A 25,451-nucleotide genomic window follows, 5' to 3' on the forward strand; every position below is an offset into this window, starting at 1 on the left:
TCCTACTTTTTTTGGCAGGAGCCTGCACGTTTTAGGTCTTCCCCGACCTTGAAGGTAATTCTCGTCTCCTCGTCCGTCGGATTTTGAAGCTTGGCCCTGCAGCACCGGCTTGTATCTGTATGATAATGATGCTTGAGCTCCCATGATTACTGGCTGACCCACTGCTTCTAGTCAGTGCCGGGCATATACCAGTAAAAAGAGGACTTGCATCGTGACCAGTCATTCGTTTCATACGCGGACTATTCTCAGTTCTCAGTAGAAAGCATGGAAACTAATTACTTGATGCATGGTACAGCTACACATTACCTCGCTCCTGTCATTCATTCCTATGTCGATGACAAATTTGGTGAAGAGCTACTCCGTCCAAGGCGGAAAGAGTGGATGAGTACGGCCTGATCGATAATAATATCATGCATGATCAAGATAATGATCTGAGAAGCACTGGCACTAACCCGAATCGCCGGTGGGTCGGAGCCTCTCAAGACTTCAATTTGACGCCAGGCACCACGTTAAACTCGTATTCCTAGACAGGTAGCGTACGCGCGGCAACTCAGAATTTGTCGTACGATAGCTTGGCGGAAAGTCATGAGCCTGGGATGTTATCTTCAATTGATGATGTGAGGGAGATAAGATTAATATGTTCAGGTTGGCTGCTGTCTGATGTCAATTTATGACATTAGGTTCTGATGTGGTCGCCACATCGGCCTATGATATTTAGACCGTTCCTATGCCTTTAGTGCGGCCGTTCCTATCTGGAATAACTCGAGCTGGCTGATTTACGGATAGGTTTTACTGAACAACGTAAGTACCAAAACGCGACATCAGATACGATTCTGAGGTTTGGGGATTCGTGCCTGTCGATACGGTTCCTCAATTTAAATTGTGCAATGCTGTCAAATAAAACGTTCTAACCCACTCTAGTCCCGGCAAGTAATATGATCATGCCCTGGCTTAAAGGGTTTCTGAATGATAGACACTTAAGATCCATGCGACTCGACGCTTTTCATCAAGAACTCGAAATAGGTACTATCCCTGTACCTTAATCTTGGTACTGATTGGAAATTGGGAAGATATAAGATGTTATAGAGCGAACAGTGAGCCATGGTTTACACACTAAAGATGAATCGAGCAGAGCTCACAAAACTTACTATCATGGTCTAGGCGCCTGCCCGGTGTTCTTAACACCTCTATTGGAGTGTTCAGAGAAAACTACACCTATATAGAGTTCTAGGCTTGTTAAGTTTATCTTGGCTTATCTTGGTACGTTAACCTTGTCAAGTTGACAGCCGAGGATGTTATATGAAACGTTAGATGCCACTTAATTATAAATTGTTATTTCTGTTGGGCATGATAACCATGAGGACGTCCACCGAGGAAATGGATATTAAATTCCCACTGTTATGGCCAATATGTTGTAGTTGCTATGTGAATATGTTGGATTGATAATACGCAAAGTGGATATTGCCTCGGAATCTTTATGTTTGCCAGGACAAACTACGGTCGCCAATTGTGAGCGACTTCATCAAAAGCGAGCACGCAAAGGGAACAGTTACGCCGATGATGTTAGTAGTAGCTGAGAAAGATACCAATACAACTCATATTTCCTACAACTGTGCCCTCCTTCCTCTTCTTGAAAACTCTCTCTCATTTTTTTCCTTCTTGAATCTTCCTTCCTTCTCTGTCTAACGTCGTCCAAAGTCGTCCGAGCCGTTTGTCTTCTTGCACTGAAAGTAAGCGTATGTGTCCCAGTCGGATAGGAATTTCAACGGGTATATGGTTCTCAAGCGAGCCCACGCACGTTTAATTGCCGATGGCGCGGGCATATACACTGCAAAATTTATATTGTAACCTGGTCCTCATTTGAAGCTTTGACTAATTCCTATGGGAACCTGTTTAGAAGTCTTGAAGACGCCACTCAATAATGATTTTCATTTCAACTGTAGTGTATCTTAGATGACTGTCGGACAGCAACAGTCATGCTTCTAGGTTCTTCTATGCTGCCCGAAACGATCGGGTTGAGTATTGAGGGGGCTAATAACCCGGCCCGAGCCCGCAGGATTGAGCAACATGTTTCCCCAAGGCCTTTTTTTGCAATCTCTTGATAACAATACTATGCTATAGGGCTCTATACATAGTGATTGAGAGTCGATTGAGACTCACCTCTGGGCCACTATGTGAACGTGCCGGATTTTTGAAATCACGTACTAATGTACACACTGGTGATTTATCAATGTCGCACTTTGGACAAACTCAGATTATCGACAATGTGTCCTTTTTACCCTCGTTTCCACATGTTGAATTACTCAACACCACAGAACACTACCAAGCCCTAATAATAGCAGTCAACGGAACCTGTCGGAACCACGGGCCCTTCTAAATCGAGTCTGGAGTATAGCTTGATTAAAGAATCATGGAACCTGATGAATAGTTCGGTCGAGCGCAATTTCAGAACGTATATAGTTGCCGATTCTCACCAGTAACCACGAAGTTGATGGCGCGAAACGAATGTGTACTTTCATGGCAGTTTGTACCGATAGTGACGGTATCTCGGAACAAATCATCGAGGTCTCTGGCAACCTCCGGGAGAGGGAATGTTTTCTTCCTTGGTAGTGAGTGGCATGGAGGTGCTCCGTCGAGACTCGAGGGCCGGGATGGGCATTAGTCCCGCCTGGCCATGTTAGGATCCAAATGGCTGGACATCAACCGGACCCTAACTTACTGGCTTCTCGACTGTCAAGCCCTGATTATGATGATCACGAAGACGTTCAGGAGCCAATGAACTTTGAGGACGTTACAGATTGTGTAAGCTGCCCAGACAACATAAAATCTTGAGATGTGAATGGGAGAGAAAATGTTGAGGTACAAGTTCGCAACTGTCCAAGAAGGTTGGTGGAGATCAAACATCTTTTGAGCTGCGTTGGTCATACAGTGGATATATATGAATGTGGGATGCAAGGAACTGTTGTCAGAAAACACCAGTAGAACAGCAGCGGCGTAGAGCTAACGTAATTTGATTGTGATCAATATCGTGATGGTTTCGTGATGACACCCCTGGTCATGTCTTCTCTGTCCCAAACCATTCCCCAGCATCAGGCCCTGTAACACAGCCCATTAATCTGTGATACGCCCGCCAGATGACAATGGGTACCCGTATCACCGGTCTACATCGTGGATGCTATAAGTACTTTGAAGCTTGACAATTACGCTTCATCAATCCCCTTCCGAACCTCCTCCATTTTCCGGGCGCTAGCCTCATTCAAAGGTTCCCGTCTCTGATACCGCCTTGGAGGATGTCCACTTTCTTGTGTTTACTCACATTGGCGGCGGCTGCACTCGCAGCCGGGTCAACGATTGGACCTGAAGGAACACTTCACCTCACTAACATGGATGTCTCCCCGGATGGTTTCACAAGAGCGTGGGTGGCATGAAAACGTCCGACGGTAACGCACCTGGCTGACGAAACTCTTCAGAGCCTCAGTTATCAATGGCGCCAATCCCGGACCCGTAATCATGATAGAGAAGGTGCGAGGTCAATAAATATCGTGTTTATGCATTCACTGAAACCTGTTATGAAGGGTGATCGCGTCAGGATGAACGTTGTCAATCAATTGTCAGACCCAAACCAGCATCGAGGAGCGAGTATTGTACGTCATATAAACGTGCCCTTTTGCACGCTGCTCTGACCGCATCCAATAGCATTGGCACGGCCTGCTTCAAACTGGTACCAACTTTATGGACGGTGCCTCTGGTGTCAACCAATGCCCTATTGCACCGAATGACTCTTTCCTGTACGACTTCCCTGTTGAACAGTCTGGAACATATTGGTACCATTCTCATTTCGGTATTATTTCCTTTTGAAGATCGTTTCTTTCCATTACTCACTGGTTACCATCTTAGGCGTTCAATATTGTGATGGTATCCGAGGAGCGCTGATTGTCAAAGACCCTCATGACCCGTTGCGATTTTTTTATGATGGTATGTGAATTGCAATTGCTGCATGAACCGTTGACTGATGGTCTTACCGTAGTCGATGATGGTAAGATAGTACGTTCGGACCGTACAATATATCCCTAAAGATTTCATTTAGAATCAACGGTGATCACCTTGTCTGAATGGTAATAACCCTCATGTTCGTTATCAGAATGATTCTCATCCTACTGTATACTTAGGTACCACGCGTCGGCGAAGTCACTTAGGTCAACCATTGCCGAGGCCGACAGTACTCTCATTAATGGCAAGGGTCGATATGTCGGAGGTCCCAAGGTTGACCTAGCTGTCGTCAACGTCCAACGTGGAAAACGCTACCGGCTTCGTCTCGTTTCCATGTCATGCGACCCAAACTTTGTTTTCTCCATTGACAACCATGACCTTACTATCATTGAAGTCGAAGGTGTAGTAGTCCTTCCTCACAAGGTCAACACTATTCAAATGTTCACTGGTGAGTTGTTCATCCTTAAAGGAATCCTATAACGCGTTGACAATACTGGTAGGCCAGAGATATTCTGCTGTTTTAGAAGCCAACCAACGTCCTGACAATTATTGGATACGAGCTCGTCCAAACTCTGGCCATGGAAACCTCACTTCTACTTTTGAGGGTGGTGTAAATTCCGCCATTCTAAGATACCAGGGAGCGCGCAATGCGGAGCCTAAATCGCGACAACAAAAGGAACAAGATCTGCTGAAAGAAACTAATCTCCACCCCTTGTTTGATCTACTTGCACCTGGAAAACCAACACCGGATGGCGCCGATGTAACATTCGACTTGGATTTCTCATTCGATCCTGCACAATTCAAATTTCTCATCAATAACAAGTCCTTCGTTCCACCCGACGTTCCTGTCTTGCTTCAAATATTGAGTGGTGCTAGAAATGCTCACGAGTTACTACCCGAGGGCAGTGTCTACACGGTAGAACGAGGAAAGACTGTGCAAGTCAATATGCCAAGCAACCTCATCGGTGGACCCCATCCTTTCCATCTTCATGGCGTAAGCCAACATTCCTTTTATTCTATCTCTGAGGCTGACAACAAGCACAGCACACGTTTAGCGTTGTCCGGAGTGCTGATGCCGGACACTTCAATTTCTTTAATCCTCCGAAACGAGATGTTGTTAACACCGGAATGGCAGAAGGAGACTTTGTTTCTATTCGATTCAGAACTGATAATCCAGGACCATGGATCCTCCACTGGTCCGTAAATCTTCTTTCAACCTGTTTTGTGATTGGCTTACATGTCGCCCTCTAGTCACATTGAGTATCATTTGGATGTGTAAGTCTCGGTCTTCCTCCAAGAGCCTATTGTGAAGTAAAACTGATACTTTTCAGTGGTCTCGCAATTGTATTTGCCGAAGCCCCCGATCAAACGGCCTCTGCTAATAAGAACATACCAAGTTTGTCGTTTTCTTTTTTTGTGGAGGGACGCGCAGTGATCTTGTGTGCTAGATGATTGGAAAGAAATATGTCCCCAGTGGAATGCGTTCTCTAACGCTACGGGGCCAGATCTTTAGCACATGTAATACCTGCTCATTAAAAGACAGACATTACATTAATCGTCCATCTTACCTACGCCCTTTTATAATACCCAGTAACTGGCTTTTGCACGTTTCTTCTCTTGTTTCGTTCAAAACTTCAGAGACGATTATATACTCTTCCATATTGTATTGTACAATGATTTGGAACAATGGATTCTTTTGTTGACTGTTCTTTCGGTAGCACTCTTGATAAAATTGAAGGCAGGCAGGGAGAGGCAACGCGGATACCACACTCCGTAGTCCTGACACACCAGGAGAAATAACATGATTACATCATCCACTACCATTTCCGTCACCCACGGTGGGTGTGCTCGATGATTTCGCCACTCGTTGTTACATCCACCATATTCGATCCAGTTTACAGACCACAAGCAATGTATGAGGTTTCGATTACAGATATTTGCTGTCACATCAGGACATTTGGAGAAACTGACTATGCATCCTACACCTACAAGAAAGTTGCCAACAGAGTGACAGAGTCAAACCACTTGATCGAGTCCACGCATTTCTCACTCCGATGAAGCAGAACTTGAAGCTGGTAGTGCACGAGTCAATACGACTGGCTCATGAAGAAATGGGTCACAAATGGACCTTCTCAGTCCGTATTCGACTTTTGGAACAACTTTGGCGGCCCCAGCTCGAACAGGATGTCAAGTGGTTCATCAAGACGTGTCATGAATGCTAAACGCGTCTACGCCATAACTTCCACATCCCACCAACCTTCTCCGACTCATTTCGCATTGTTTCGCAAGGTGTATGTCGACGCAATATTTGTGCCCAAGTAAAATGGATATCGCTACATCGTTCACGCGCGCTGCTAGTGTTCTTCCTACCCAGAGTGGCGAATACTCAGAGTCGAGACAGGACGAACGCTAGGAGCGTTCGTTTCTAAGGACATATTGTGTAGGTGGGGTGCAGTTGAGGAATTGATAACAAATAAGGGGCCGGCATTCATTCAAACTAATACCTCTCAGCTCAACGCAAGGTCAATCACGTTTGAATTTCCCTTAGCAACCCACAGGCCAATGGTCTCGTCGAACGCCGACACTACAGCGTGCGAGAATCACTTACCAAAGCTGAAGAAAACAAATGGTTGTAAGTCGCGCCTTGGGTCTTCTGAACGAGTTTCCATTCAAAAATCCACAGTGTACTTGCCCTACTACATTGCCCACGGCCTCGAACCCTTACTTCCCTTCGACCTTGCTGAAGCCACATACTTATTTCGCACATGTGCTCACTAAACCCCTATCCACACCCGAACTCATCGTAATCCGAGCGATTCAACTTCAGAAACGACCGCAGGACTTGGAGACGGTGAAATCGAAAGTGATAAAGGCCCATTTCAATTCTATTCACAAATTTAACGAGATGTATTCCAATCTGATTCGAGATTCCAACTTCTCACCCGGTACACTGGTCCTATTCAGAAATTTTTGCTACGACACGGACGTTGGTAGCAAGATCAAGCCTCGTTATTTCGGACCCACGGTTGTATTGAGACGGACGCAGGGAGGACCTTACACAAAGACCATTAAATGGTTAGCTCCTACCTGACCCTCCATTCGACAACTCGTCGACAATGATCCCCTTCGAACTCGGAAGCTACCTTCATAAAACATGGTAGCAGGGATTGTGCAGTCACCGTTGCAAAGCCTTGGAGTAGGAGGAATTTTCCATCGTGATCCCAACGTGCCTGACTCAAGCGCAAGTCCAGGAGACGAGTCAAGCATTGTATTGACAACTGAAGGATTCGTAATCCGCCGAGCACACTACAACACTACAGCCCCAAGTTTTGCATGTTTTACAATGCGGATAGGTTCGGTGGTGTACCTTAACAGGTAGCGGGAGCATCTGAAAATGGACATTGATAGGGGAACAGCAATCAGGGGGCTGTCATCCGAATAAGCCGTGAAATCGACGCCCAGCAACATCCCCTCCAAGACTTCCTAAACCTGAATTCTCACGAGGAAATTGCAGATTTATATCCAACCCCCTGGCAGTAGTCTTTACATTCCTTTACGGTTGTCGCCGGTTGAATTCCGAACGAATCCGGCGCGGGTTACTTGGTACCGTCCTCCATTCAATGGGCAAATCCAGTCATTGCTTCTACCTTGAACTTGAACAGGTCGAATAGTCGGATAGATATGAATGCCAGGTGTGAGGAAATGTTGCCGGAACACACGGAAACACAAGTAGAGATGAAACCATCACGGATGGTTTTCCCTGTCCTAAACCATTCCCCAGCATCAGCCCCTAACACAGCCCAGGCGTCCGCTGGGCGTCCGTGGGATCGACAATGGGCACCCGGTTAAGGCAATTATCACCGGCCATCATCGTGGATACTATAAAATACCGTGATGCTTGGTAGTTATGCTTCATCAATCGTCTCTTCTTCTCTCTTCCGGGCGCTAGCCTCATTCAAAATTTTCTGTCTGTAATATCTTTTTGGAGGATGTCCACTTTCTTGGTTTTACTCACCTTGGCGGCGGCTGCACTCGCGACCGGGTCAACGATTGGACCTGAAGGAACCCTCCACCTCACTAACATGGATATCTCCCCGGATGGGTTCAAAAGAGCGTAGGTGTTTTGGACCTCCGACGGTAACAGCTCTGGTTGACAGAATCCCTTTAGAGCCTCAGTTATCAACGGTGTAACCCCCGGACCCGTAATCATGATAGAGAAGGTATGAGATTAATGAATATTTTGTTTGCGTATTCACTCATTACTAGTTATGAAGGGTGATCGCGTCAGGATGAACGTCGTCAATCAATTATCTGATCCAAACCAGCATCGAGGGGCGAGTATTGTACGTCGTAGAAAATATTTCATTCTGCGAGCTGCTCTAAACTTATCCCATCATTAGCACTGGCATGGTATGCGGCAAAAAGGCACCAACTTTATGGACGGTACCTCTGGTGTCAACCAATGCCCTATCACACCAAATGACTCTTTCCTGTACGACTTCCCGGTTGAACAGTCGGGGACATATTGGTACCATTCTCATTTCGGTATTATTTCCATCTGAAAGGCGTTTCTTTTCATTACTCACCGGTTGCCATCTTAGGCGTTCAATATTGTGATGGTATCCGAGGAGCGCTGATTATCAAAGACCCTCAAGACCCATTGCGATTTCTCTATGATGGTATGTCGATTCCTGCATGAACGGGGCTTACATTGACTATGTTCTTACCATAGTCGATGACGGTGAGGTTGTATGTCCAGACCATACAGTATTTCCCTAAATTCTTGGCCTAGAATCAACGATAATTACCTTGTCTGAATGGTAATAACCCTCATGTTCGTTATCAGAATGATTCTCATCCTACTGTATACTTAGGTACCACGCGTCGGCGAAGTCACTTAGGTCAACCATTGCCGAGGCCGACAGTACTCTCATCAATGGCAAGGGACGATACGTTGGAGGTCCAAAGGCAGAGTTATCTGTCGTCAATGTTCATCACGGAAAACGCTACCGTCTTCGTCTCGTTTCCATGTCATGCGAACCGAACTTTGTTTTCTCCATTGACAACCATGACCTTACTATTATTGAAGTCGACGGAGAAGTAGTGCTTCCTCACAAGGTCAACGCTATCCAAATGTTCACTGGTGAGTTGTTCATCCTCAAGAGAGTCCTATAATGCGTTGACAATACTGGTAGGCCAGAGATACTCTGCCGTTTTAGAAGCGAACCAACGTCCTGACAATTATTGGATACGAGCTCGTCCGAACTTTGGTCGTGGTAACCTCAATTCTACTTTTGAGGGTGGTGTAAATTCCGCCATCTTAAGGTACAAGGGAGCGCACAATGCGGAGCCTAAATCGCTACAGCAAGAGAAACAAGATCTGCTGAAAGAACCTGATCTCCACCCCTTGTTTGATTTCCTTGCACCTGGAAGACCAACACCGGATGGCGCCGATATAACATTCGATTTGGATTTCTCATTTGATCCGGATCATTTCAGGTTTCTCATCAACAACAAGTCCTTCGTTTCACCCGACGTTCCTGTCTTGCTTCAAATATTGAGTGGTGCTAGAAATGCTCACGAGTTACTACCCGAGGGCAGTGTCTACACGGTAGAACGAGGAAAGACTGTGCAAGTCAATATGCCAAGCAACCTCATCGGTGGACCCCATCCTTTCCATCTTCATGGCGTAAGCCAAATTTCCTGTTATTCTATCTCTGAGGCTGACAACAAGCACAGCATACGTTCAACGTTGTCCGGAGTGCTGATAGCGGACACTTCAATTTCTTTAATCCTCCGAAACGAGATGTTGTTAACACCGGAATGGCAGAGGGAGACTTTGTTTCTATTCGATTCAGAACTGATAATCCCGGACCATGGATCCTCCACTGGTCCGTAAAATCTTCTTTCAATCTGTTTTGTATTTGGCTTACATGTTATGTTCTAGTCACGTTGATTTCCATTTGGATCTGTGAGTCTCGTTCCGTCTATAAGTGCCTACAGTGAATTAATATTGATGATTTGTAGTGGTCTTGCAATTGTGTTTGCCGAAGCCCCTGATCAAACGGTTGCGGCTAACAAGAACGTAACTGGTATGTGATTTTCTTTTTCTATGGAGAGACGCGCAGTGATCTTGTGTACTAGATGATTGGAAACAATTATGCCCCCAGTGGAATGCGTTCTCCAACGCTACGGGGCCTGATCTCTAGCACTATAACCCCCTCCTTAAAGACAGACATTAAATTTATTCTTCACCCTACCCACGCTCTTTCATCATACCCAACTACTTCTTATTGCACATTACTTCTTCCAGATGCGTTCAACGCTTCAGAGACGTTTATATACTCTTCCTACTCTTCCATACCGCCCAGGTACTTTCTTCCAGGAGCTCTGCCATGGCTAGGCGGCGTTAGTAAAAATGGGGTGTCGTGAAAATAATTCTTCCATTTTATTCGAGCTCCTTGAATCATGGGATAGAGTATCTAAATCAACATTGATATGATATCTTAGCATATGATGGTCATCTCTCAAAATGATTCATGTCGCCTTCGACAGATACTATTTTTTGATACATATCAAATGTTTTATACATAGAACATGCCGGGAATTTCGTTGTGTAGCTGCCGACGCGGTGTCAGCTAGAAAAAATCAGCGACTGATATTCAAAGGTCAAGCGAGATATGCTCACAATTGGTTGTTGAAAACGCAAAGGCAGCTGTGAACCAGCCGCCGGTTGCCGCTGGAGTACACGTACTCAAGCTTGATGTTGAGATGGATCGGAGTCAGCGGTTTGGGAAGGAGTCGGGGGGTGCATAGGTGGGGGAGAAACCGGACTCGGTAGGCTGAGTATTTGCAAGTGGAGTTTGTTTTTTAACTATTGAGATGATGGGCAGTGAGTCAAGCGTGAGTTGACTAGGAGAACTAGAGATCTTATGAGCGGCTGCATCACGTTTGCTTAAAGCTATGATGCGTATCGAATCAATATTACAAGGAACTATGATCATGCCTTGCTCGATGCAGTCTAGGTCAAAAGAGTTTGGTATCCTCAAGAAAAAACGTATCGCATGGAGGTCCTGCATAAGGTCAGTAAGGGCAATAGGCTCGAGCTCATTGAAGTCCCGCACATGGTTAACGACGGCACAAAATCCTTTTCCTTGTTGGCCTCAAAAGTTGTATGGCAATACTAACTCATCCAAAAATATACCTGGCGAGCCGGGTGTGCTGAGAGAACACCACAGTAAATCTTTTGAGATAGAGTCAATGTACTACTGGTACTTTATATTTGTCTTCTGAACGTGACGAACTTGCTCTGCCATGGTACCTCCCACAGTATTCCTATCTTTAGATGATTCCATGAAGTACGCACAAAAGTTATGCCCTAGTCCCGAATGTAACCAAAGTGTGGGCGCCGGGCATTGAATTATAAAAACCCTAGCTTGTAGTGCTAATGGTTGAAGCCAGACTCAGCGTATATCACCGCAGTATCGCCAATGGCGACGCCGAATCCGGTGCTAATCGTTCACGGTTACAAAGGAAAAAGATGTACATCATCACTTAGTGTGATGTCTGTATCGGATGGCGACGGCGACATCATCTAGTCTTCTGATTCATACTGTTTCGTTGGTGCTAGGCTGCAAAATACAGTGCCGGGATGAGTGATGAAAATTCGAAGTTGATTAGACTGAACAGTGCGTTAGATGCTCCAGTATTTCATGGAGTCAAATCATATTTCCGTCTACAAAGTAGTGCTAGGGCTGCAACGCTCCAAGTTATAAGCTTCGAGGGCTACAATTATCGTTTCAGGGTGGTACGGCTATGTCGGAAATCATGTCGAGCCGTGGGGCTACAAATCTTAGAGTAGAATCTGGTGAGGTTGAGAAGTATAAAAGCCAGACGACATTCACCTTGATTCCTCCAACAAACAGAACCTCTATCACACTTATACATCCTACTCACTACCCAGAAATGCGAGCCTCTTTCACTATTTTTGTTCTTATCGTTTCTGCCGCTGTCGGTGCCTTTGCCAGCCCCGTAATCGAGCGTGGTGGGTTAAACTTTGTATCTTGTTCCTACCCCTCCTGACACAAACTCTATAGGACAACTTGCCAAGCGAGGAGGGCCACAAATTTGCACAGACAGGACGGACGGCAGCGGAGAGACTGACGAGCAGGTCACTAAAGATTGCTGTGCCGCTGTTGATCATAAGGCCTATTTCAACGAGGTATTCAAACAGTGCTGGCCTTACAGTGGCCCCGCGGGAAACAGCGTTGATGAGGGGAAGTTGGCTGAATGCTGCTCTAGCCGTGGCGGTGGAAGTCGTAGAGTCTAACTTGGGCATGTAAAGTAATGCCAGTGCTGCCTGTGCTCTAGTCGGCCCGTAATTACAGCCCCCTTGTAATTGATTGTATAGTGAACGCCACAGAGAATTTTTGATACATGCCTAAATTCTAAGTAATCGTCCTGATTTTCGAGATGTGACAAGAAGGAGGTGCAAGAATGTTCGAGACGTCGAACTGTAAGTGTAATTGTGTGAAACAATACATTGCCAGCGGATTTGTCTGCAGTTACACTACCGGTTTCAACAATGCGGACGACAGTGCACAAGAAGCTCGGAGTGTAGCCGTTTCGTTGTTTCTCGGCCTATCGAATCAATATGTATGACGGCGCCAGAGGGACATAGCCTGTGAAACAGCCGCCAGTAGTCGACAAGGTACCTTTAATCGAGCTTGAAGTTGAAATGGATCGGAGTCAGCGGTTTGGAAAGGAGCCGGGGTGCATAGGTGGGGGAGGAATCGAACATTGATCATGATGCCAATAATAAGTCTTTTGAGATAGAGTCAAGGTATTAGGTACTTCATATCTGTCTCCTGAACATGACGAACTTGCTCTGCCATATTACCTTCTGCAGTATCTTTACTTTGGGATGATTCGATGAGGTATGCACAAAACTATGCCTTCTAGCCATAGCGTGAGTGCGGGGACATTGCCTTAAAAATAACCTATCTGGTGGTGCTAATAGCTCCTGGCTCAGCACTCAGCGTTCATCTGAAATAGCGATAACGAGTCCGGTACTAATTGTTCATGGGGAAAGGAAAAACGATGTATATCGTCAGTCAGTGTGATGTCATTATCGGACAGTGGCAATGGCATATCATCCTCTGCATTCCTACTGATTCGTTGGAGCCGAGACTGGAAAATACAGCGTCGGGACTGTTTCGTGATGAAAATTCGAAGTTGATTGCACTGAGCAGTGCGTTAGATGCGCCAGTGTTAATATATATATATGTATATACATGGAGTCAAATAATGTTGCCGTTTACCAAGTGATGCAACACTCCAGCTTTGAGGGCTCCAGTTATCGTTTCAGGTGGTACGACTATGTCGGAAACCAATTTGAGCCGTGGAGCTTGGGATGTTAAAGGTACAATCTAGTGAGATTGAGAAATATAAAAGCCAGGCGAACTCGCCTTTATTCCTCCAACAGACAGAACCTCTATCCCACTTACACATACTACTCACTAACAAGAATGCGAGCCTCTCTCACTATTTTTGCTCTCATCATTTCCACCGCTGGTGGTGTCTTTGCCGGCGCAATCGAGCATGGTAGGTGAACCTTTGCATCTTGTTCTTAGTCCTCCTGATACATGTTCCTTAGATCACCTTGTTAAGCGAGAAGGGGCACAAATTTGCACCTTCAACTTGGACGGCAGCGGAGAGACTGATGTGCAGGTCACTAAAGATTGCTGCGCCTTCTTTAATCAGGAGGCCTATTTCAATGAGGAAGAGAAACAGTGCCAGCCTTACAGTAGTTTTTCTCAACCCGGCGTTGGTCATACAGGGACGTATGTTGATTGCTGCTCTAGCCGTGGCCGCGGAAGCCGTGCAGTCTAACTTGGCATGTAAAGTAATGCCTGTCTTCTAGTTGACCCATAACTGCAGCCCCCTCGTAATTGATTAGCAAGTGAACGCCACGAAAATTTTAATACATGCCTAAGTAATCGTCCTGAGAGACTCGATATGTGACAAGAAGGAGGTGCAAGTATGTTCGAGGCATCGAATTGTAGGTGCAATCAGTGTAGGAAAGACAAGAGGACGAGGGATCGCCCATGACTCTGCTTGGGGTGACGTTGGTAAATGTCCCAAGCACAAGAACCAAGTACTATTCAGCGCGCGTTTAGGCTTTGGAACAAAGTTGATACAATGAAAGGAGGCAGCGTGTTCCAAGGACGTGCATGGGTCAAGCTTAAGGCACAGCCAGAAGGGTCATGTAAGCAGTAATTTCCAACTGTAGGAAGATAGCAGACTTGAATACATTGTTCGAAGGATCGTGCCGCAGATATATCACGTGACCAGTGTGCCGGTCGAATGCCGGACTGCCGGTGAACTTACGGCCCACGTGGCGTCTTGTGCTTGAAGCTTGACACTTTCACTGTTGCGTTCGAAGGAAACCACACTTACTAGATCGTACTCCTATGGTAGAACATTTTGTAAGCATGTCTTCCAAAAATCTCATAGTCGATTAATATGACATGTGAAAGGTTTATATTTCTGTCAAAATTATGGGCCGCTATTTCTGTTTCGGTTTCAGCGAACCATGATCACGTCCATCGAGGAATACATGTTGGATTCCCACTGTCACAGTCAACTCTCTGACATACATTAGTCGTTACGTGGATGTGTCGGAATCCCCGAGAGATCTCTGGTAACATCATCATGCAGGAGAATAGCAAGGGTACGTCCTCCTCCTTGGTAATGGTTTGGTGGGACTCCATTGAGTGTCAGTAGGGAAGGACTGTAGTTCTGCCTGTCGTCTCTTCAATATGATATAAACGGTTGATTAATACCCACCAGACACCGACTTCTTGACTCAGATCTGTCAAATCTTTCTGATGATGACAATCACGAAGGTGTTACAAGATTTGCAAGGCTGTCAAGAAGTTTGGGATATGCGAAGAGGAGAGAACTTTGAGCGCTTCGCCATGTTGTTGTCCTCCGAAAGCTGGTGGTGATGAAGTATCTTCACGGCCGCGTAGCTCAAACTAAGTTAATATCAGTGCGAGGTGGGAGGGACACATAGATAAGGCTCACAGATTGATGTAATGATTGATGGTTTCATGGTGACACCAAGGCTCGTTCTCTATTTTCTGCCTCGAACTATTGAACTGACTGTTATTCCCCAGCATCAGTGCCTTGTAGCAATAACCATCAATCTCTGTCGAATGCGTGAGATTGATCATGGGCTCTTGGTTCAGGCGATTATTGTCACCCCTCACCTCAAGTGGTTTAAAGAACCGTGATGCTATGACTTTACTTTTTCATTAATCGCCCCTCCTTCTTTCGTACGCTAGCCTTGCCAATTTCTCCTCGTCCGTGATACTTTCGTGAGAGGATGTTCTCCTTCTTGTGTTTACTCACCTTGGTGGCGGCTGCACTCGCGACCGGGTCAACGATTGGACCTCATGGAACCCTTCACCTCACTAACATGGATATCTCCCCAGATGGGTTCAAAAGAGCGTAGGTGCTTTGAACGTCTGACGGTAACAGAACTGGTTGACCGAATCCCTTTAGAGCCTCAGTTATCAACGGCGTAAGCCCTGGACCCGTAATCATGATAGAGAAGGTGTGATGTTAATAGATATTTTGTTTGCGTATTCACTCACACCAGTTATGAAGGGTGATCGCGTCAGGATGAACGTCGTCAATCAATTGTCAGACCCAAACCAGCATCGAGGAGCGAGTATTGTACGTCATAAGAGATGTGTCGTTATGCACGCTGCCCTAAACTCAACCAATAGCACTGGCATGGTATGCTGCAAAAAGGTACCAACTTTATGGATGGTGCCTCTGGTGTCAACCAATGCCCTATCGCACCGAATGACTCTTTCCTGTACGACTTCCCTGTTGAACAGTCGGGAACATATTGGTACCATTCGCATTTCGGTAAGACGCCATCTGGGTTCACGTTTCTATTGCTCACTGGTTTTCATCCTAGGTGTTCAATATTGTGATGGTATCAGGGGAGCGTTGATTGTCAAAGACCCACATGACCCGTTGCGATTTTTTTATGATGGTATGTCAATTGTCATATGGAAGTGGGCTTATGTTGACTGATAATCTACCATAGTTGATGATGGTGAGATTGTACGTCCACGCCATGTGATATACCCCTAAATTCTTGGTTAGAATCAACCGTCATCACTTTATCCGAATGGTAATGGTCTGTTATGTTCGTTATCAGAATGATTCTCATTCTACTGTCCTAGGTACCACGAGTCGGCGAAGTCACTCAGGTCATCCATCGTGATAGCCCACAGTACTCTCATTAACGGCAAGGGACGATATGTTGGAGGCCCGAAGGCCCAGTTATCTGTCATCAACGTCCAACACGGAAAACGCTACCGCCTTCGTCTCGTTTCCATGTCATGCGACCCTAGCTTCGTTTTTTCTATCGACAGCCACGACCTCATTATCATCGAAGTTGATGGCACAGTCGTGCTTCCTCACAAAGTCGACACTATCGAAATGTTCAATGGTTGATTTTTATCCTTATAGACTCCCATCACGCGCTGACGATACTGTTAACAGGCCAACGATATTCTGCGGTCTTAGAAGCGAAACAACGCCCTGACAACTATTGGATACGTGCCCGTCCAAGCTCCGGTCACGGAAACCTCAGTTCTACTTTTGAGGGCGGTGTAAACTCAGCCATCCTAAGATACAAAGGAGCGCGCTGTGCTGAGCCTAAATCGAGACAACAAGAGAAACAAGAGCTCCTGGTAGAAGCTGACCTTCATCCCTTGTTCGATCCCGTTGCACCTGGAAGACCAACACCAGATGGCGCCGATGTAACATTCAACCTGAGTTTAACATTCGATATAGAAAAGTTCAGATTTTACATCGACAACAAGACCTACGTTCAACCCAACGTTCCTGTTTTGCTTCAAATATTGAGTGGTGCTCGAAGCGCTCACGATTTACTTCCAGAAGGAAGTGTCTATACAGTAGAACGAGGAAAAACTGTGCAAATCAATATGCCGAGTGGCTTGAAGGGTGGGCCCCATCCGTTCCATCTTCACGGTGTAAATCAATTCGTTCTCGCTCTGTACATGAGGCTGACAGCGAATGCAGAACCCGTTTAGCGTTGTCCGGAGTGCTGATACTGGAAGCTTCAATTTCCTTAATCCTCCCAAGAGGGACGTTGTTAGTATCGGAGCGGCCGAAGGAGACTTCGTCTCTATTCGATTCAGAACTGATAACCCAGGTCCATGGATCCTCCGCTGGTACGTAAAAATCTCTTCCAGCCTTGTTTGTATTTGTCTGACATATAGTGCTCTAGCCACATTGATTTTCATCTTGATATGTAAGTCTCGGTCTTTCTACAAGAGCCTATATAGTTAATCAAAACTGATACTTTTCAGCGGCCTCGCAATTGTGTTTGCCGAAGCCCCGAATGAAACGGCCGCTGCTAACAAGAACCTACCCAGTATGTGGTTTCCTTTTCTGTGAAGATATACGCAATAATTTTGTGTGCTAGATGATTGGAAAGATTTATGTCCCCAGTGGAATGCGTTCTCTAACGCTACAGGGCCAGATCTCTAGTAACGGAAATACCTCGAATCGGACATGATATTTATCCTCCATAACTCCTACGCTCCTTCAGTTATTAACTTTTTGAAATCACTTCTTTCGTTGGTTCAATGTTTAATTACTTTAAGGTATATAGTCGGCTGTACCGTTACAGTACGCGTACAACCAATGTACGGAGAAAATCAGAATTAAAATAAATATAGATAAGATAAGATAAGATGAGCAATTTCGCGACAGCTACTGCACGCATGAGAAAAGAAGCGAAAGGAAAGCTCCGCAAAGTCGGTATACAGCACCTGCATAATCAAGATCATGATAAGTCAAATCCTGAGATTATGGAACAGCACGCTCACCTACTCAAACAGAAGAGAAACAAAAGCTAAACCTCACGAGAGGAATAGTCAATGTTATCATTTCCATGAGGGATCGTTTCCGCTGATAAGGGAGCTTCATCAAACGCGGCATGTCCAGTTTCCGAGCTAAAGGCATTGACATTGTCTTCAGTAACATCGTCCAGAGTTCTAGTCCATATCATTTCGAGTTGTTTTGAGGTACTGAGAGACTGATGATTGAATTGAAGCGCAGTTCCTCTGATCGAGTTGCATTGATTACCGGGGCTCGATAATGAGCGTAAATTCAGTACGAGCCGCGATATCATGGTGCATGTTAGTAATTGGTTGAACGGTGCTCCGATTGGCTTGATATCAGGTTCGGCGAGCTATCACGTCAGTGAGTCGGCGTAGATATACAATGAGAGAGGATATACATACGAAGTAGATTAGCGCTGTCATAAGATTTGTTAAGAAGATGAGGAAGTAATACATGACTCCATCACGAAGCAATATCATGACCGCCCTGCTAGTGATTGAGGGTCCTTCATTTCTAAAACTAAGTGAAAAGTGAACAAAATGTTTGGGAAATCAAAATAAAGCGCGACGGACGAATCGAACAGTTGCCCAATGTTATGCCCGGTACGGTAGATGGTAAGGAGAAAAATGCTTGAATCGGTAACAAGGGGCGCTATCCACATTGCCGCTGCCAGTGAAAACAAAAGTGAGTCACCGACGATTGAGAATGCATGTTTCTACTTACGAAACAAGGCGTCTGATCCCGTTAGGATACAGCCTGGATGTGCATACCAAAATGAGTGGAAAGCCATATCTCCTAACGAAAGATGATACGCACCTACAAACCCAGGGGGGAAAGGCACAGCTAATATTTTATATTTAGAATTCGACGTAGAACTTCATGTTTGAAATGACCTTACCGAGGCCTGTCCTCAAGCCTACGGCAGATATGATAAGTTGAGCTGCCCAGAGGGACAATAGGAAGGCGAATATTTTTTTACTGCCTTCATAGATTGCGACCACGCGTAGAATCAGAATAACTGCGCGAGAATACCTTCATTTCGCAAGTCGGTAACCCGGTGAAGAAAAAAATGTACACACTTTGTCCGACTATGAGATTCAATAGGCTTATTAGTACAACTATGGAACGATCGAACGTTTAGTAACTTACCAGCGACGAGAGCCACTGTGCACGAGCCCTCAAATAAAACATAGTTGTCACACCTAAATAACTCACTTAGCTAACAATCCTCGAGTCATTTTGTGTAGAGGGTACATACGGCTGAAAGGGGGATCAGTAACGAATTTTCCAAACAGATGAACTTCACACACCTCGCCTCTCCAATCAGGTTCATGAAATGCTACTAAATCGTGAGCACAGGCGACTGTTGGATTGTTATTGACAAGACTTACCAACAACTAATATAATGCACTGCATCAAGTTCGCATAGCGGTTGAGGAAGAAGAGAATAGTCGCAAAAGACATGGGACGCTTCCAAATCACCTCCACCTAACACACGCAAATGAGCTCGGATATAAAAACTGATAGCCATAGCTTGCAAAACCTCTTGTCCAAATGTTATCACTAAAAAAGGGGAAGATTAGAGGTACGAGATTTACTATTGGCATTGATGAAAACGTACTATGATCGTAGGCCAACATAATGAACGACGCGATTTGCAAGTACTTGCCCGCCAACCTAAACAAAAACAGAAATTCAAAAATCAATTTCGAGATGTATTTGTCTGGTGGAAGGAAATCGTACAGGCGTAGTGTCGCGCTGACGGGGTCTGGAAGGTCCATGTTCCGAAATGGTTGAGGGAAGTAAAACGGGAAGAAACTAAATTTTGAACGGTTGTCAACATGTCATCCTCAATAAAAAAAAAAATTCTCAGGAAGAATACAGCTGCCAGCATCATACATACATAGTCCAAGCCAATTTCGGTATCAGTGCTTGGCAGAAACTGATTCAGGGTGTAAACTCACCCTGATGCTTTGTGTGAGAGTGTAAACTCGTTGATATATGGTACACTAGTATGAACAATGTTTGATGAAGGCGACCCGATGAACGCTTCCCATTCAGCATCCAAAATACCGGGCCCAAAGATAATATCTCGTTAGCCTGAAATACACACAAGTACTACTGCTATGAGATTGTTCTCACTCTAAAGGTAGTGAGTATCATTCTACATCAATCATTCATTGAAAGCCAGAAGTGATCGTGATTCTCATATCACCAGCATCATATCATTTAGAACTGAAGCCTTGATGAACGCGAATGTCCTTTGCCATAGTCAGTATTCGATTAGAGCCACCGGCGAAGTAACGAAAAATATTTCGATTGGGAAACTGGTATCACTCGTTCGGTACATATTACGAAATAGAGGCATGTGCTCATTTTTTCAACTGTTCCCTCAAATTAAACTAGGATTACAATCTTCAGGCCTCGACAAACCGCTAAGAAACAACACTCCACACCTCGACACCGACACACTCAAATCCAACGGCACCACCCGCCAAACGGGGACCCAAAGTCGAACAAAGAACCTCATTATCAAACGTCATCGACCTCGCCGAAGTTCCTTCATACAACGTATCATCCAGATAAAGTCCATAAGCACCATCCCTGCAAATCATCAGCTCAGAACGATTTTTTAAAGGAAACCAAAAACCCTCACCCTCCACCAAACGAAATGAATCCAGGTTCACAAAGCGCAAAATAATTATTCCTCCCAGTCCATTTATAAATCCTCACCTCTCCCTCGTTCTCCAACCATTTCCATAAAAAAGATTCACCACTCCCATAATATCCTTCTTTTCCTCTACTCATTCTTAAACCATCGGACATCCAAGTACCAAATATCGTACCATCTGAATCTTTGACGACGAGTAACATACCATGGATTCTGGATCTAGATCTCAAAGCTGCTGCGGTAGCAGTTTCGCAATTGGAATAGAGGGTTTTGAGAGAGATGCCGTGTTGATCGAGGGAGTAGATGAGGGACCATGATTTGGCTAGACGGGGAAGAGCGGGAAGATGTCGATGAATCTATGTATCTAGTTTTAGTCATATGAGCAAAGATGAACGAGGTTGTACGGTACCTTATCAGCAAGAGGAGAAGTTAAAACAGGAACAGTACTAATACGTCGACCAACAAGATCCACCTTGCCATTCTTTTTTTCCATGTAGTCACCGATACGGGGGGGAAGAGTAGTGTTCCTTTTTATCGATTCGAGTTCTGCAGGAGACTGGGAACGCAAGACCATTGGATCTAAGGGTTCGTTGGTATTGTCGGCGATCTGAGCCTCATGTTCCAATTCAGCACTAAATCCTTTATCCCAGTCATACTCTTCCGGTTTGAATCCCGGAGCACCTGGTATGGGTACAAAGACATGTTGTGCGAAAGGCGAAACATCGGGTTTAAGAGATGGACTCGAAGATGGTGCAGGTGGCGCAGTATTAGCATGGCGAAGTGAAAAAAAGGAACGGGCAAAGGGGAGAGTTTTGGGAGGAGATGGAACACGGTCGTGTAGGGAGGAGAACCAGGAATCCTTTGCAGGAGGAGATTGTTCTGGGTGAACAGCGGGAGTAGATGCGATGGGGGGTGCTGGATGACAGTGGGCGGGTTTGTGAAAGTAAAGAGGATCGTCTTCGTGCGCGAGAAGTTCGTCGAGGATGGCTCGGCGATTTCGGTCGGTGCTCGCCTTGGCCTCTTCCAGAAACTGCGTGCGCGACGAAACAGCCTTCGGCGAGGGCGGAGCGTCGAGCGGGCCGACGAACGGCCCGAAGTCGTCGTCAGAATTCATCGCGAATTTGAATTATTGTACGCCTAACGAACTAGTGACGATCATGAGCAGACGGAAAGTTGAAGTGTGATCAACATGAGCTAATGACCTCAGTCACTTGACACCTGTTTCTTAAACAATACACCGACTCATCGCAATGAGCCCGCCTAGCTCAATCGGATAGAGCGTCAGACTCTTATCCTATTATTAGGCATCTGAAGGCTGCGAGTTCGACCCTCGCGGTGGGCTACTAAAATTTTCTTCTATTTTGTTCATACCCCGCAATATTTCTGAGTACTACTATTTTATCAACAATCTATCAGGTATGAAATACAGCTTCATCGTTAGCATTAGTAAATAACCTTTCAGTTATGCGGTTTTCGGGGCTGATCAGCCAAAATACGTTTTTTCTCCTAAACACCGATCAACTTCATCAACCATAGATAACATCACCACAAACCTGTCGGCCCTCTGGAACAGGAGGTCCCAGACCTTTAACATCAAAACCCTTCGTTTCCACGTTATCACGAGAAGAAGATACATAGATGGGTGGAGGAGAGAGAGCATGGTAAGACCTGTCAGATTCCAAAGGCACGGCCTGACTTTTTTCGGAGCCAAGTTCAGACGCGGGCTCGGTTTGTTCAGCGACTGCTTCGCTTGTGGTAGACTCTTCTTGGCGTTGTTCTGATGGCAGTGGAAATGCTGTCTCCTCAACTGGTTCTGCTGCTACACGTGCCGGATTAGATAAAGGTAGAAGGAAAGAAATAACAACCATACCACCAGCTGCTCGCATCTCATCATCATACATCCGTTCTCCAATCAAAGCCCTCAAACCTCCTTCAGTCGGATACCCCGGCAAAGAACCCTCCATTCTAACTTCCATCTCAGGGTCCTCGAGTTTCGGCGACTTCACATATTCACGCATAAGCGGCGAAGCAACCTCTTCCTGTCTTCCAGAAATGCGTTCCTGTGTACTCGGTAATCCGGCTACGAAAACGTCGGGATTTACTACGTCGGCTGAGGATGACCGGGACGGATGCGGCGACGGATTCATGGGGGTCACAAATTGATAAGGCTGCGCTGTTGGCGCTAAAAGTTGCTCCTCCAATGGGCGGGGATCAGGCATCGGTGGCTGCGTGGCGTACGTGACAACTCCTGTGCCCTCGCTGCTTTCCTCTCGAAACCCAATCACTGGCGAAGACGGAGGCTCGCGAGTCGGTGTACTAGCAGAAACGGGAGAAGGTGACACTGATTGCTCTTCCCTCGACTCTGGCGTGGTCGGCGTACCGACGTCCGAGTCCTCCTCTGGACGAACCATCAATATCTCAGCGATTAACATTGAATAATTCTTACCCGATGGATACCCAAAACCAGGAACATAGTGCAGCGCGACATCTCCGAGATCTCGCAAGACTTCTTCTGCTTCCCAAAGTAAGTCTGAGAGAAAGCCGATCTGAGGCTCCTTATCCTGTTCTGCGCCGTCCTCAGAGGAAGATGAAGAGGACGACAAACTCCCCTCGTCAGAAGATGACGACCGTTGGGAAACTTGGATATCAAAACTTCGTTAGATATACGCTTTTCTAAGTAAGAGAACACTCAAACCTTCAGAGAATAGCGATGTGCCAGCGTCATCTGTGGCTTGAGATATTTGTTCATCATAAACCCTGCCCAGGGACGCTCCTGATGCTGCTTCAATACATTAGAGATAAAAAAGACAGGTGAAATTTCATACCTAAAGTGTTATTTCTCTCGTCAGGCAATCTAGCAACACCAGCTTCATCCCTCCGCCCAGGCAATGATCCAACTCCAACTCTTGACCCACCCGGCTTCTCCTTTGTCGGCAACTCTCTCTTACCCCTCATTTCCACATGTTGCGGAAGAGGCCCAATAGTCTCGTCAAAATGTTCCGGAACATGTTTCGGAATGATATCAAGATGAGCGCGGCGGCGGAAACTAGCCGACTTGAGGTGACCTTCCTTAGAAGCCACAGGAGCTTCTGCAATGCGGACAGGGCGCGCACCAAACTCTTTTCGGGATGTTGATGAAGAAACTTCACTTGGTGGGGTGACGTTCCGTTCATGCGTCTCGGGTACAGTGGTAGTATTGTCAGGCTCTACACCTTCAGCAAAAGGTGACTCGGGAGGATCGGCGGGCGGTCCTTCTTTCGACCGCTTTCCATTTTTACCAGCGGATTTACCACCTTCTACGTGTTAACACGACAAGAGAAACACGAGACTAAGTTGAAAACTCACGAATCCATTTGTTCAATTTAGAGAGAAAACCTTTTGGCTTTGCCTTCGCCTCTGTATCACACTCCTGTGGTGATTCGTAAACTTCCTCCCCCTCATCACTCACGTCCCGACTTCCACTTTGTTCTTGTTCGGATAGGACAGGTGTCCCAGAGGAGGTGCCGTCCAGAACCGAAGCCTCACCTTGTTGTTCCTCATAGAATGCAGACCCAATAGGACGTGCATGTTCCGACGGTGTGGATACAGATTCTTCACTCTGTTCGATTTCAACCTTTTCTTGATAAGTAGAGACGAAAATCGGTGAAGTCTTTGGATAAACTACAAGGGGAGGTTCTGCCGTGAATGGAACAGCTCGAACAGTGACAATGGGTTCGGCGAGTGATGCCTTTTGTATGCTTCTGCCAAATCCGCTGGATATGTCTTGACGTTCACCAGTCATAGCGTCGCGAACTACGTCATAGGTACGAATGGGAGGGACAAAAGTATCAGCATAAAGACACGCCGAAGCGGAGGGTTCGTCGACATAGGCGCTAGGACGAGCGGTTTCAGGAGAAGCCCGTTTTAGGGTAGATACTTCAGACGTCGAGTCCTCCGCAGTATGAGAGCTATGTGTTTGATTGTCAGGGTCACGGAAAGCGTTGGTATGATGAGGATCGCCAGTTTCATTGTTGGGCCCTGACTGATCCTTAGCTGAGGGATTGCATTCTTCAGGGGTTGCCGCAGAAGGTTCACCAGATGTTGCCGAAGGAGAGCCTATATCAGCTGTTAAGTCAGATACAGGAACCATGAACAAGTTCGGAGAACTCACCATGTTCTTCATCATGAGGCTGGTCCTCCTCCTTGTCGGTATCTGTGTTCGTCTGTAAGCCAACCGAGCATACAAGGGCCTGCAGCACAACACACCGATGTAGGTCCCCAAAGATGCCGGTAAATGCGATTTAGCGTAATCACGGATAGCAGTAACAGCATGTTTGACCTCTTCCCCAGCATCAGCATCCTTTTCTTCCTCATTCTCTGCACTCGGAAATGCGCCAGGCGGAGACTGTTCCGTTTCATCCAAAGTTCGCCTTTTGGAGGTAACACCACCTTGCTGTGGACGATCATGAAAGCCGGAGCCAGAAACTATATCCCGGGCTGGGTGAAAAGAATGTTGAACGGCACTCGGGGGCGGCGTAGATTCCCTGCTGGCGAACCGAGCTCCAGCTTCACGGCTAGCTTCACGTCTAGACTGTAAATTTCAGGCCAATCAACACTTTTACAAAAGTGCTTCAACATGAAAAAGCTTACCTCGACAAGAGCCGGACTAGATTGCGCACCTGGAGAATTAGGCGTGTTTGACGGCGGGGTGTGTGGTAAGCTGGCCATTCTTCGTGGTGAACGTGATGTGCTAAGACAAGCGCCGCATTTTGGAGAGGTATAGATGGTCAGACCTGTGGGGCTCAGTATGGCTCCTCAGCCGAGACATGGGTGGAGGAGATTAACATCATATTTG

The 25,451-nt window shown here is 46.0% G+C and overlaps 8 protein-coding genes and 1 non-coding gene across 9 annotated transcripts; 6 read left to right on the forward strand and 3 right to left on the reverse strand.

The window, feature by feature from the left end:
* Positions 1-3,220: 3,220 nt before the first annotated feature.
* On the forward strand, positions 3,221-5,603 carry lcc9 (laccase-9 precursor). Its single transcript, XM_006464104.1, has 13 exons — positions 3,221-3,415; positions 3,471-3,522; positions 3,576-3,644; positions 3,697-3,841; positions 3,898-3,975; positions 4,028-4,036; positions 4,088-4,115; positions 4,170-4,438; positions 4,491-4,984; positions 5,035-5,186; positions 5,242-5,265; positions 5,322-5,386; positions 5,439-5,603. The coding sequence occupies exons 1-13, from the start codon at positions 3,291-3,293 to the stop codon at positions 5,501-5,503; spliced, it is 1,575 nt and encodes a 524-aa protein (XP_006464167.1). The 5' UTR covers positions 3,221-3,290; the 3' UTR covers positions 5,504-5,603.
* A 2,376-nt stretch (positions 5,604-7,979) lies between these two features.
* On the forward strand, positions 7,980-10,199 carry lcc10 (laccase-10; the record flags this gene model as incomplete). The annotated part of the gene is made up of 13 exons (XM_006464105.1): positions 7,980-8,104; positions 8,159-8,210; positions 8,265-8,333; positions 8,391-8,535; positions 8,592-8,669; positions 8,723-8,731; positions 8,783-8,810; positions 8,865-9,133; positions 9,186-9,679; positions 9,730-9,881; positions 9,938-9,961; positions 10,018-10,082; positions 10,135-10,199. 13 exons carry the CDS (start codon positions 7,980-7,982, stop codon positions 10,197-10,199), a joined length of 1,575 nt encoding a protein of 524 aa, XP_006464168.1.
* A 1,729-nt stretch (positions 10,200-11,928) lies between these two features.
* Positions 11,929-12,424, forward strand: AGABI2DRAFT_194715 (hypothetical protein). The gene is made up of 2 exons (XM_006464106.1): positions 11,929-12,034; positions 12,087-12,424. Exons 1-2 carry the CDS (start codon positions 11,956-11,958, stop codon positions 12,317-12,319), a joined length of 312 nt encoding a protein of 103 aa, XP_006464169.1. The 5' UTR covers positions 11,929-11,955; the 3' UTR covers positions 12,320-12,424.
* Positions 12,425-13,517: 1,093 nt separating this feature from the next.
* On the forward strand, positions 13,518-13,881 carry AGABI2DRAFT_120946 (hypothetical protein; the record flags this gene model as incomplete). Its single annotated transcript, XM_006464107.1, has 2 exons — positions 13,518-13,593; positions 13,646-13,881. 2 exons carry the CDS (start codon positions 13,518-13,520, stop codon positions 13,879-13,881), a joined length of 312 nt encoding a protein of 103 aa, XP_006464170.1.
* A 1,125-nt stretch (positions 13,882-15,006) lies between these two features.
* lcc11 (laccase-11) lies at positions 15,007-17,786 on the forward strand. The gene is made up of 14 exons (XM_006464125.1): positions 15,007-15,118; positions 15,171-15,504; positions 15,559-15,610; positions 15,664-15,732; positions 15,786-15,930; positions 15,983-16,060; positions 16,115-16,123; positions 16,174-16,201; positions 16,254-16,522; positions 16,576-17,069; positions 17,119-17,270; positions 17,327-17,350; positions 17,409-17,473; positions 17,525-17,786. Exons 2-14 carry the CDS (start codon positions 15,380-15,382, stop codon positions 17,587-17,589), a joined length of 1,575 nt encoding a protein of 524 aa, XP_006464188.1. The 5' UTR covers positions 15,007-15,118; positions 15,171-15,379; the 3' UTR covers positions 17,590-17,786.
* Positions 17,787-18,196: 410 nt separating this feature from the next.
* AGABI2DRAFT_54710 (hypothetical protein) lies at positions 18,197-19,619 on the reverse strand (the record flags this gene model as incomplete). The annotated part of the gene is made up of 4 exons (XM_006464108.1): positions 18,197-18,295; positions 18,816-18,978; positions 19,074-19,165; positions 19,545-19,619. Coding segments are annotated over 4 exons (429 nt in total), but the record flags the coding sequence as incomplete, so codon positions are not given.
* A 673-nt stretch (positions 19,620-20,292) lies between these two features.
* AGABI2DRAFT_209232 (hypothetical protein) lies at positions 20,293-21,780 on the reverse strand. Its single transcript, XM_006464109.1, has 3 exons — positions 21,027-21,780; positions 20,603-20,973; positions 20,293-20,550 (listed from the first exon to the last, which is right to left on the reverse strand). The coding sequence occupies exons 1-3, from the start codon at positions 21,729-21,731 to the stop codon at positions 20,382-20,384; spliced, it is 1,245 nt and encodes a 414-aa protein (XP_006464172.1). The 5' UTR covers positions 21,732-21,780; the 3' UTR covers positions 20,293-20,381.
* Positions 21,781-21,871: 91 nt separating this feature from the next.
* AGABI2DRAFT_t94 lies at positions 21,872-21,959 on the forward strand. The gene has a single exon. It is a non-coding gene; the product is annotated as a tRNA-Lys (tRNA).
* Positions 21,960-22,075: 116 nt separating this feature from the next.
* On the reverse strand, positions 22,076-25,324 carry AGABI2DRAFT_120950 (hypothetical protein; the record flags this gene model as incomplete). The annotated part of the gene is made up of 9 exons (XM_006464110.1): positions 22,076-22,123; positions 22,171-23,015; positions 23,064-23,255; positions 23,313-23,390; positions 23,443-23,910; positions 23,963-24,712; positions 24,768-24,809; positions 24,863-25,187; positions 25,247-25,324. 9 exons carry the CDS (start codon positions 25,322-25,324, stop codon positions 22,076-22,078), a joined length of 2,826 nt encoding a protein of 941 aa, XP_006464173.1.
* Between the last annotated feature and the right edge of the window lie 127 nt (positions 25,325-25,451).

This window comes from Agaricus bisporus (genome assembly GCF_000300575.1).
Source record: "Agaricus bisporus var. bisporus H97 unplaced genomic scaffold AGABI2scaffold_9, whole genome shotgun sequence".
Taxonomy (NCBI): domain Eukaryota; kingdom Fungi; phylum Basidiomycota; class Agaricomycetes; order Agaricales; family Agaricaceae; genus Agaricus; species Agaricus bisporus.